This window comes from Arachis stenosperma, chromosome 7, assembly GCF_014773155.1.
Source record: "Arachis stenosperma cultivar V10309 chromosome 7, arast.V10309.gnm1.PFL2, whole genome shotgun sequence".
Lineage (NCBI taxonomy): Eukaryota > Viridiplantae > Streptophyta > Magnoliopsida > Fabales > Fabaceae > Arachis > Arachis stenosperma.
The window spans coordinates 5,109,422-5,120,854 of NC_080383.1; the positions used below are offsets into that span (position 1 = coordinate 5,109,422).

Here is an 11,433-nt window from a genome sequence, read left to right on the forward strand (position 1 = left end):
CCTCTAATTTGTATAGTCTACATGCTCATCTATATTGGTTATTGTGGACTCACATACACTGTCATGTTTTCTCAAACACAAGGTTGGTGAGATAACAACCTTGAGTTTGTCACAGCAATCAAGGAACAACGGGAAAGGAACTCCTTTGGTTAGGACATCTGCAAGCTAAGCAGATCCTAGACTATGGTTGACTCAAATGGTGCCATTGTCTACATAGTCCTGGATGAAGTGGAGGTCCAACTTAAAATGCTTGGATTTAGAGTGAAGTATTGGATTAGCAGTCAGTAATACAACACTTTGATTGTCACAAAAGAGCTGAGGAGTAGCAGTTAAGGGGTATTGCAGCTCAGTTAGTAGGTTCCTGATCTAAACCACATCAGCCATAGCTATTGCCATGGATCTATATTCTCCCACAACAGTTTGCTTTTTGGATGACCACGAGACTGGATTGGGACCAACGAAGACACTAGTCCCACTGGTGGACTTGCAATCATCAGGGTCACTGTCCCAATCTGAGTCACAATAAGCCAGGATAGGCAGATTCCTCCCTTTCTTTAAATGCAAGCCATAAAGCAGAGTGCCACTCAGATATCGAAGAATGTGCTTCACCACCTTCCAATGGTCCTCATATGGGGACTGCATAAATTGACATACTCAATTTACTGAGTATGCAATTTCAGACCTGATCATAGTCAGATACTGTAAGCTACCAACTACACTTCTGTATAGGGAATGGTTATCAAAAGGAGCACCCCCGGTGGCAGTGAGTTTCAGTATGGAGCAGGATTTGCAACCTTCCAGTCCTGCTTTCTTCAGTATATCCTGAATGTATTTGGTTTGTAAAAGGGAGAGACCTTCATCTGCTGTCTTGATAACCTACACGCCAAGAAAATAATGCAAGTCCCCAAGGTCTTTGAGATCAAAGTTGAGATTGAGCTGCTGAATGACTTGACTAATGGCAGAGCCAGAGTCACCAGTGAGAATTATGTCATCAACATAGACAAGTGCATAAAGCCTGGACTGAGGGGTAATTTGTGTAAAGAAGGAAGTATTTGATTTGGTGGGGGTGAAGCCCAAGCGCTTGAAGGCACCCAATAGTTTTACATACCAGATCCGAAGGGCCTATTTTAGACCATAGAGAGCCTTGGTCAGCTTACAAACTAAGATTCCATCTCCCTACTCATAGTCCTTTGGCTGGGACATATACACATCTTCAAATACATCACCATTCAAGAATGCGTGTTTGACATCCAACTGTTTGATAGACTAGGAGTGTGCAAGAGCAAGAGACAACATAATGGGAATCGAAGCGGCTTTCACTACGAGACTGAACGTTTCCTTGTAATCTAGCCCTGGTCTTTAATGAAAATCCTAGGTAACCAACCTGGCTTTATATTTGTCAATGGATCCATCAGCATTGTACTTGATATGAAACACCCACTTGCTACCAATAGGCTCCCAATTTGGTGGCAATTTCACCACATTTCAGGTGTGGTTCTGCATGAGAGCAGAGTACTCAGCATCCATGGCAGCTCTCCATTTTGAATCAGAGAGGGCTTGCTTCACTGAGGTAGACTCAAATTGAGCATGAAGGGCCCGGGACTTAAAAATGCCCAATTTACCTCTCGTAATCATGGGATAACTATTCTGATTCACAGGGTTGATAGATGGAGGTAAGACATTTTCAAAAAACTGAGTGGGGATGGGGACGGCTTGAGCAGTAGGTGCATCTAAGAGTGTAGTTGTTGGGGGGTCAAATTCACACAATGAGGTATTTGAGGGTGAGAGTGTTTGGAGAAGTGAGGAATTAGTAGGAGGTTGATGAGTGGTGTTAGTGGATAGACATGGAGAAAAAGAAGGAGTGACTGTTATGTGGAAGGTTGATGTTGTAGCAAAAGAGGAGCAAAAGGGGGAAGATAGGGAATGGTGGGGAATAAGGGATTGTCATCAGAGGCTCTGGTGATTTTGGGTGCAGGCTGAAAGGGGGAAATTGAGTCCTTGAAAGAAAATTGAGTCTCATCAAAGATCACATTTCTAGTTATCACAATCTTTTCGGATGACAATAGGCACTTGTATCTTTTTTGCAAATTTTCATAGCCAAGGAACACTACTAGTTCAGATCAAAACTGAAGCTTGTTGTGGTTATACAGCCTCAAGTGAGGATAGCACAAACAATCAAAAACTCTTAAGGCATCATAGGGAGGCTTCTTGCCAAACAGAATCTCCATTGGCGTTTGGTTTGGTAGTGTGGGCGTTGGTAGTGCATTGATCAGGTAGACAACAGTTTGGAAGGCTTTACCTCAAAATTTTGTTGGCATTCCAGCTTCAACCAAGAGTGTGAGTCCCATCTCAACCACGTGGCAGTGCTTACATTCAGCATTACCATTCTGTTGAGGAGTGTGAGGGCAGGAGAACCTGTGAATCACTCCACGAGACTGCAAAGAATTTGACAAACTAACATATTCAGGTGCATTGTCACTTTGAAGTATTTTAAGCCTTACATCTAATTGTAATTCTACTATTTGCTGAAAATGATTAAACACTGAATTGAGTTGAGATCTAGTTATTAAAAGGTAAAGCCAAGTGTATTTAGAGAATGCATCAATGAAGTTTACAAAATAGACATTTTCATTAGAGTCAAGGGAGGGAACTGGTCCCCAAATATCTGAATAAACTAGTTGTTATGGAGCTGTGTACACTGTCTTGGAATCAATAAAGGGTAATTAGTGTGATTTTTCTGAACATCAAGAAGAACAAACAGACTTAGAAAGTGAAATTGACTTGTTACACCTTTGCAAGACTGCAGAGAGGACTTTATTTGAAGGGTGGCCTAAACGAGCATGCCACAGCAAGGAACCACTAGCTGGTTCAATATTTGTGAAAAATGCAGCAGCTGCTTCAACACTGCTTTAAGTATTTGCAAGGTTGAAATTTAGAAAGCGGTAAAGACCTTTATCAACAACTCCCTTGAGAACAACTTCTCTAGTTTCCTATGATTTAACACAGCAACAATCATGATGAAATTCAAAATAAATATTGTTATCACAGCAGAATTATAAACACTCATAAGGTTCTTGGTGATATTTGGTACATGTAAAAGTTTATGCAATAATAATTTTTTACATAACTCGCTCATGACCTGCATAATCTGCTTGGTCAGTCAAATTTCTTGCATCATATGTCATGTGATGAGTGGCTCCAGAATCAAGATATTAGTCTTGATCTTGAATAGGTGGTGAATTGGTCAGAACATTGCTTAAGTTGGCTCTTGGAGCTATATTTTTTTGAGAGGTAGATTTAGCATTGTCTGCCCCATTATATCTATACCAGAAGTGAACTGTAGTATGGCCTGATTTGCTGCAGAGCTAACACTGAGTTCTTGAGGGCTGGCCTCTATTTTCTTCCTATCTTATTCCTTGCCTTACATCATAATTTCTGGATTTAGCATACTGACCTCTATTTCCTTCATATCCGCTTCCTAGCCTTGTATTATAACTTCTGAATTCAGCATAGTTTCTATTATAATTTCTGTTTTCACCATAGCCTCAACCATAGCCTCCTCGCATTGTTCTGCCACCATACATACTTCTTGAACCTCTGAATGCAACTCTGAAACGCCCTCTAGTGCTTTCTCTACTGTTGTGATAGGCTAAATTTGCTTGTATAAATTGCTCAGACTTTCTGTATCTCTCTAACATGCTTTCATGAGATAACGATACTGCTTCCAGCTCAGGAATCGTGATTCCTCCAAGTCTTGTTACAATTGATATGATTAAAGGTACAAATTCTTCAGTTAAACTGTGTAAAATAGCATTCATGTCATCATCATCTTTTACCTATTCACCAACCAAGATTAGTGCATCAACTATGCTTTTTATCTCCAGTAAATACTTGCTCACCGAACCAGAGATCTTGATCGAGTTGTGTCTGTTCTTGAACTGAATCACTTTTGCCTTAATGTGAGAAGAAAAATAAGCTTCTAGTTGCTTTCAGACTTGATACGTGAACACACACCCAACTATTCTTGTTGTAAATGGTTTGGTCATCAACGCAAGCAACTAGGACTTCAACAGTGCATCCTGTCTCTTCCATCGCGTATACTCAGGATTGATAGATTCAGAACCAGCAAGATACATCATTGGAATGTTCTCACTAGTGAGATGATCAAGGAGTTCATTTCTTTCAACTGTTGATTCGGCTTGATCCTTTCATTGCAAGAAGTTATTTTCATCGAGCTTTATTGAAATCGGTATTTCTGTGAAAGTGTTCGATTGTGCAGCAGAAGCCATGGTTTTTAGATCAAGGCTCTAATACCATAAAAGGTATCAGATCTTGAATCTGATGCAAAGTTTCAGAGAGAGAAAGAGAAGGGAAGAATCGGAAAGAAAGGGAGAAGAGTCTAGAATGTTATTGAATCAAGTTCTTATGTACAGTTACAGTTAGGGTATATATACAGTAGCTAAGCATAACCAATAATTATTAATTAGGCATAACTGTCCAACAACTATTCCTCTAATTTATATAGTCTACATATTCATCTATATTGGCTATTGAGAATTCACATACACCATCAATTATATTATTATTAGCATATTTTTATTTTCTTAATCATCGTCTTATTGTAAACCCGGAAATAAAAGCAATTGGTTAATTAAGAACTGTTTTGATACTGGTAGAATAATATTCAATGCCATACATCTCTCATTTAAATAAAAAATAAATATTAGATTATATTAAATAGAAATAAAGGAAAATAAATTTATTTAATCATGTGCCAAAATCGTGATAAAAATAAATAAATAAAATAAAATAAAATAAAAAGTACTTTTGTAAAATTATTTTTATATTGAAGAAATTCGCCACAATTAGTTTCAAGTCGTCACCTTTCCTAATAAAATATTAACGCTTTCAACTGTGGCTATTTATTTTCTGTCACATGCTCAAAAACTACATGAAACTAATTATTGGAGCTAGATCTATCTATGGCTATTCTACAGAAAGTGGAAGTCTTATTTTGCACGTGTCGTATATGATACAGAAATTTGTTTTGGCCTTTTATATATTATTTTTATAAATATTTTTCCCATTTGTAATTATTGATGATTTTTATTAGTCACAAAATGATAATGTATAACATGTTTTAGGTTTAATTTATCATTTTTTGTCTCATCAGTTGGATTAGAGAAGTTAGGTACCAACGTGAAAATTAATTAAAACCATAAGCAGATTAATTTTTTTTAAGTAACAATTTTAAATTTAAATTTCTGAAAATAAAAAATTTGATCATTGGGAAACCTCGAACATGAAATTTTTATTTGTTTTTTAATATATTTTTTGTAGTGAAATTTATTAGTCTCGAACATGTTTTTATCCTTAAAAAAAAGATAAATAGACTTTTAATCTTTATTGCAAAGACAATTAAATTTCCCACGTAATTTAATTGATTAAGAATACATATATATTTTCTTTTTCGAATTCGGCATAAAAGATTTATATGTCTCTCATTTAAAAAGGTTAAAAACTTTCGTATTTGTAATAAGTTTAGTGGATGACTTAGTTTGCGAAAAAAATGCTTTTATGTTTTTTGTTCTTGTTTTTTAAGAAAAAATGTATGTTCTTTTATCATGACCAAGAAGTGATCATTTTGTTTTTGGTTTATTTTATGTGCTTTAATTTTTTTTTTAAGTGATCATTTTTTTTTGGTTTATTCATATGTTTTTTTTTTCGTTTTATTTCGCTTTCTTTATATATGTGTTGTAGTTCTTCCAACTTAGTCAATGAAAAAAGGGTTACGAAACACTGTTTACATACCTGGCAAAAGAAATTTAAGGTGTGTTTGATTTGCGTTTTTATTTTTTATTTTTATTTTTAATATTTTTTTTGTTTTTAAATTTTATAAAAAAATTTAAAAATAGTAGAAATAATAAAATTTTATTTTTTATTTTTACTTTTTTTTACAAAATTTAAAATACAAAAAATACTAAAAATGAATATAAAAAATAAAAATATAAATCAATGGCACCCCAAAGTTTCTTCAAAACCTTCTTAACTTGAAACTTGAAAGCTTCATTCGATGTATATTGCGTGTCGGTTGTATAATTGACATTGCAAAAGTCAGCCATTTTTATAAATAAATTTTAATTTTAATGCCTTCAGATAAAATTAGTCGGCCCCCAAAAATATTGAACACTTCTCATTATTGTTCCTACTTTAATTAATACTTATTCAAATTAGGCATATAATTAGAACTATCATGTGTTTTATTTTAGGCTTAATTATTTTAAAAGTATTTATAATTTTACGAAAACCTTATTAATTAGTTTGGGTTTTATATAGTTTAAAAAATTATAATTAACTGTTATATTAGATAAAAAAATTCAATTAGGTTTTTTAAATATTTTTGTTAAAATATTTTTTTTTGTATTTGATATAGGATGAATTATAATTTTTTTTAAATAATTGTATTTTTTACTTTTTTTTTCCATGAAAAATAACAATTAGCTTAATAAATATTTATTATTTAATTGTAACTTTTATCTAGTATAGAGAACTATTTATAAATTTTTAAACTGTAATGACTTAACTAATTAAATAAAAATGTGATAGAACTCTAAAAATTAACAGTTAACCTTTATTTTATGGTAACATATTCTTTTGGCATTCATTTAAATTTGAACCCGCCCACAAAGCATTTAATTTTGGATGAAACCAAAACAATATTGGATAACAACTTACTTGTTTAATAAACTTTATTTCATGATATTAAAAATACATTCTAATTAAAAAACTAAAAAAATTACTTTAGTTTTGCAAGAAATGTGTATTATTAGTGTAAAAATTTAACTCAAATCCAATTATATTGTATACTGTTACATACCTAAAAGTAATTGATTATTATTAATTCATTATATATCATAAAAATCTTACAAATATTATTGATAATGTAAAACTAATTGTTTAATTTGTGCATAGTAATTAGGGTTTAGTTAAATCCTAATAACACATGTTAAAGTTATTAGTTAAAAAAATTATAAAAAATATTTAAAATTTAATTTTCAATGTATTTATTGATAATTATTGTAATAAAAAAATTGCAAATTTTTATTAATAATATAATACTCTTAACATGTACCTTAAATACATATACTATTAAAATCCTAATATATAATTAATTAAACGAATTAACCTGTCATTTGACTTTGCAATTTACACGTACCTAAAAGTAAAAACAGCAAATAATAAATGAATTAATAGCAATTAAGGGCACGTGAAGGTTATAGCTTTGGTCATAAACCAACAACTAAAGATTTTTCATTAATATCATATCCTATGACGAATGGAACTTTTGGGTTTTGGCTTTATGATGAGTGCCTTTAATTTTCACAGACTTTCTCCTTCGAACCAATTTTTAATTATTCTTTAATAATTATGAATATTAAATGAATGAATGAATTAGTTCTGCGCATTATTGATCAATATTAAATTATTAATCAATCTATATATTAATAGAAAACAATAGTTTAATTTTGATATAATAATATATAATATAAATTTCTTTATACAAATATTTAATTAGATTTATATTTTAAATAATAAATTTAAAAGTTAATTATTTATGTTAATATAATAATATATAATTAATTATCTGTATAAAATAATTTTATAGTGACAGTAGTACATGAAAATTAAATTTTAAAAACAATGCTGAATAAAATAGTAGAATAGTCAACGAATTCAAACTTATTAGGTGTGGGTGAGTTTGAATGTTTGCTACTTGCTAGGATATCACGTTCATATATTTTTCAATGAAGCCTTATGTGTATTATTATTGGTAGATAGAGTAATAAAATATTGATATTGTTAATTTAATTCTATAAACATATGTGTGACTTAATTAAGTAGTTTGATACAAAGATATCAGGTTTCTCTTGTTTAGATCCAGTGAAATCCGAAACACATCATTGATCATTAGTACTTGATTTTAGTTTCAATTATATTAGCAGCGAAGACAAATGAAGTAGATATTTTAGGTTTGATTATAGTGTTTGATTATTAGGTTTGATTATTAAAAAAGTTCCTGATTCACTTTTTTCGTAAAAACTACTCATTTCAAAAACTTAAGTTAATAATAGAAGGTAATGTTAATGATTATATATATTTTTATATTTTTTTAAGTAAATTTTTTTTTTAAGTTTTTTTGATTTTACATATATATATATATATATTTTATTTTATATTATTTTTTATTTTTAAGATTCACTAAAAATCAAATTCTTGATATTTTGGACACATAATTTTGATACTATATAATTAAATAATCACTTGTTCTAAAAATTTAAAAAAATAAAATAAATTTAAAAGAAGTTTTTACTTAAAAAAATATTAAAAATATAATCATTAATATTGTCTTTTTTTTATTAGTTTAAGATTTTAAAATTGAATGATTTTATGATAACTTAATGAAGGATATAATTGATTTTTTTTTCATAATTGATTTAATTTAATATTTATATATATCGCACACTCTCCCGAGTTTTAAGTGAGACTAACTTTTAATTTTTACCACCTAAACCAAGAAAATCAAACCTACTAATTACATGCATACTATATTGTGAACTTTTTTTAGGTTTGAATTACCAAAAGGTACAAGTTAATTAATATAATAAGGTCAAGGTAATAAATAAGCTTGTGTATTTGTTGTTGTTTATTAATAGTTGTTATTATAAAATTATTTATTTAAATTGGATAGATATATATGAATAATATATCACATATACATCTAATCTTTTTTAAATTCACATAAATTTTTAGATATTTTTTGTTTATCTTATATTTAACATTTTTTTAACATTCAAGAAGAGTAGAATTCTAAATCTTTTTATTATTGAAATGTTAATACTTTATTATAAAATTCAACTAAGAAATTAATTTTTTTCACTCAATGTCAACCAATTTTTAAAATTATTTTTTATTCCAAATTATAAATTCAAATTTTAAATTTTAAGTTCTAAATTTCAAATTCTAAATTTTTTAGAAAATAAAATTAAGAAGTTTTATAATAAAAATTAACTAATTTTTTTATCAAAAATAAAAAATTTTATTACTTAAATAAAAGTTGGGTCCATGCTGAACTTCAATACGAGGAAGAAATAAAAATTTTTTAGAAAAAAAAACTAAACATTTATAAAAGGCAAAAAGATAAATTTAATAGTAAAAAAGAAAAGTAATATTTTTCATTTATATTAATTAATATTAACCAATCAAAAATTAATTATCTATATTTCTTCCATTTCTTGTTATATAAAAACCTTATTATGGCATCAAATAAGACACATACATAAATTGTTATGTGGTTATTATTACTTATTACTATTACAAGTCTAACCTAGAGAGAGAGAGAGAGAGAGAGAGAGAGAGAGAGAGAGAGAGAGAGAGAGAAATATTCAAAGCCGGCATGGATGACCAGACCACCGACCGGCCCAAAAATACCAAAAGAATATTTAGAAATTATAATATAAAGTCAACATTTCCAATTTGGCCAACACTCTTTCTTCAACCTTCTATTCTTCTTCTATATATACACATTCATATTTCTCTAACCTCTAATAATATTTTTCATAATCACTTTCTCAATTCTTCTTAGCTTCAATTCTTCTCCTTCCTTCTCATCAAATTAAATGGGAAATGTAGTGATTTCTCCACCATGCTTTCAACCTAATTTTAGTACTACTAGTTGTTGCAACACAAAACCGCCACAACAAGTCAAGCTTATATTTTGGGAAGGAACATCAAGATCCATAAACAATGATAACAAGAACAAGAACAAGAAACATATGGTGGCTGGTGAGATCATGTTTGAGTTTCCAGATAAAGTTGTTTGCCATGCAGATTCATTCTTCATAGGACACCCTATTCCAATTTTATCCTTTGATGATCAACTTCTACCCGGTCAAACCTACTTTGTTCTCCCCATTGATCTCTTCTCTTCTCAAACTCTCTCAGCTTCTACCCTTGCAGCCCTAAATTCTTCGTCATCGTCGTCGTCGTCATGCCCTAAAATCAATAATAATAGGTCTCCCATCAAATTTGGGGCATGCCCTTTTGAGTATATTAAGGGTGACAATGGAAGGGCTTTGATTAAGGTGATGCCGGAATTTATAACAAGTCTCATCATCAATAATCAACAACAAAAAGAAGAACAAGAAGAGAATTATAATAATAATAATGGATCTTTTCTTTGTAGTACTCCTGAATTGCAAAAGCACTATGAACAGCTTGTGATGAGGTCTAAGGAGCAGGTTTGGTCTCCTAAGCTTGAAACAATTTCTGAGTATAAGATTAGGTTTTCACCATGCAGATTCATTGGTTTAGAATGGAAGGAAAAAGAAGAGAAACATCAAGAAATTTTCACTAGATAGTTGTTAATTAATTACCTTGTTTTTTTTTTTTTAATTTTGATGTATACCATATACTAACAATTCGTACAATATACAATATAGGAAGAATTTTAAGTATATCGAGAACACCGGTGTTTTCATTATTTTAATTGTTGATCTAAATTATAAAAAATATATATAGTATATATTAATTGAAATTAACGATTAAATCAATTGAAACACTAATGTTTTCGATACACTTAAAATTTTTCTTATAATATATATTGGATACTTCTGTCACTCTATTTACTTTTCTATTCTTTTAATTTTTTAAACATACTTTTGTGGAAATTATGATGATGTGATGAAAATTAATTAGTTGTCTGTTGACTAATCCTTGGTGTACAAAAAGAATCTTAAAAATTGTAGTTGTTTTAATTTCCAATTTTGGATCATGTTTAATTAAGTATGAGCCTCAATTAAATAGTCTAACTATAGTAGTATACATTAGATTTATTTATTAATAGTCATAGTAGTTATATATGCAAGTGTATGTAAAAGTGTAAAAAACTACATTATCTCTTTCTCTCTTTTTCTTTTATCTGATTATTTTTCTCTCCAACTTGTGATCATATACAATTATATTCTTCAATTCCTTAAAATTTCCAGTTATCTTACTTCAATTATTATTGTAGTTAATTCCATTTATATTCAATACATTATTATATCAATCAATGCAAACTGAAGAAGTAAAAAACTTTTAGACTCTCTATCTATTAGCTTGGTTAATTGAAGAAGTAGAGATTTAGAATAATAGTTAAATGGTCTCTGTGTAATCTTAATTTTACAAATTTAAATAGTAAAAATAATCACTAATTTAATTATCAAATTAAGCCGTATAAATTACATTCTTTAAATATATAGTTTTTTTTTTAATTCTACATTAACATAAAATGTTTGTGCATCATGCTATTTCTTTTTAGCTTAGTTAATTGATTACTAGATAGGTAATATCATGTCAAATTTTCTCTCTTCTTTGATTGATTATATTAATTAT

The 11,433-nt window shown here is 29.6% G+C and overlaps 2 protein-coding genes across 2 annotated transcripts; one reads left to right on the forward strand and one right to left on the reverse strand.

Moving 5' to 3' along the window:
* Positions 1-366: 366 nt before the first annotated feature.
* On the reverse strand, positions 367-1,418 carry LOC130939259 (uncharacterized mitochondrial protein AtMg00810-like). Its single transcript, XM_057867378.1, has 4 exons — positions 1,385-1,418; positions 1,109-1,122; positions 718-876; positions 367-636 (listed from the first exon to the last, which is right to left on the reverse strand). The coding sequence occupies exons 1-4, from the start codon at positions 1,416-1,418 to the stop codon at positions 367-369; spliced, it is 477 nt and encodes a 158-aa protein (XP_057723361.1).
* Positions 1,419-9,597: 8,179 nt separating this feature from the next.
* Positions 9,598-10,514, forward strand: LOC130940599 (uncharacterized). Its single transcript, XM_057868791.1, has one exon. It carries the CDS (start codon positions 9,678-9,680, stop codon positions 10,416-10,418), a length of 741 nt encoding a protein of 246 aa, XP_057724774.1. The 5' UTR covers positions 9,598-9,677; the 3' UTR covers positions 10,419-10,514.
* The last annotated feature ends 919 nt before the right edge of the window (positions 10,515-11,433 follow it).

What these genes read in the sequence shown, in the direction of transcription:
- LOC130939259 (XM_057867378.1), bottom strand. Translation starts at nt 1,418, where the DNA reads ATGCTGATGGATCCATTGACAAATATAAAGCCAG. An exon ending in ACCATTCCCTATACAGAAGT is followed by an intron (nt 637 to 717) that starts GTAGTTGGTAGC and finishes CAATTTATGCAG; the next exon opens with TCCCCATATGAGGACCATTG.
- LOC130940599 (XM_057868791.1), top strand. Translation starts at nt 9,678, where the DNA reads ATGGGAAATGTAGTGATTTCTCCACCATGCTTTCAACCTAATTTTAGT.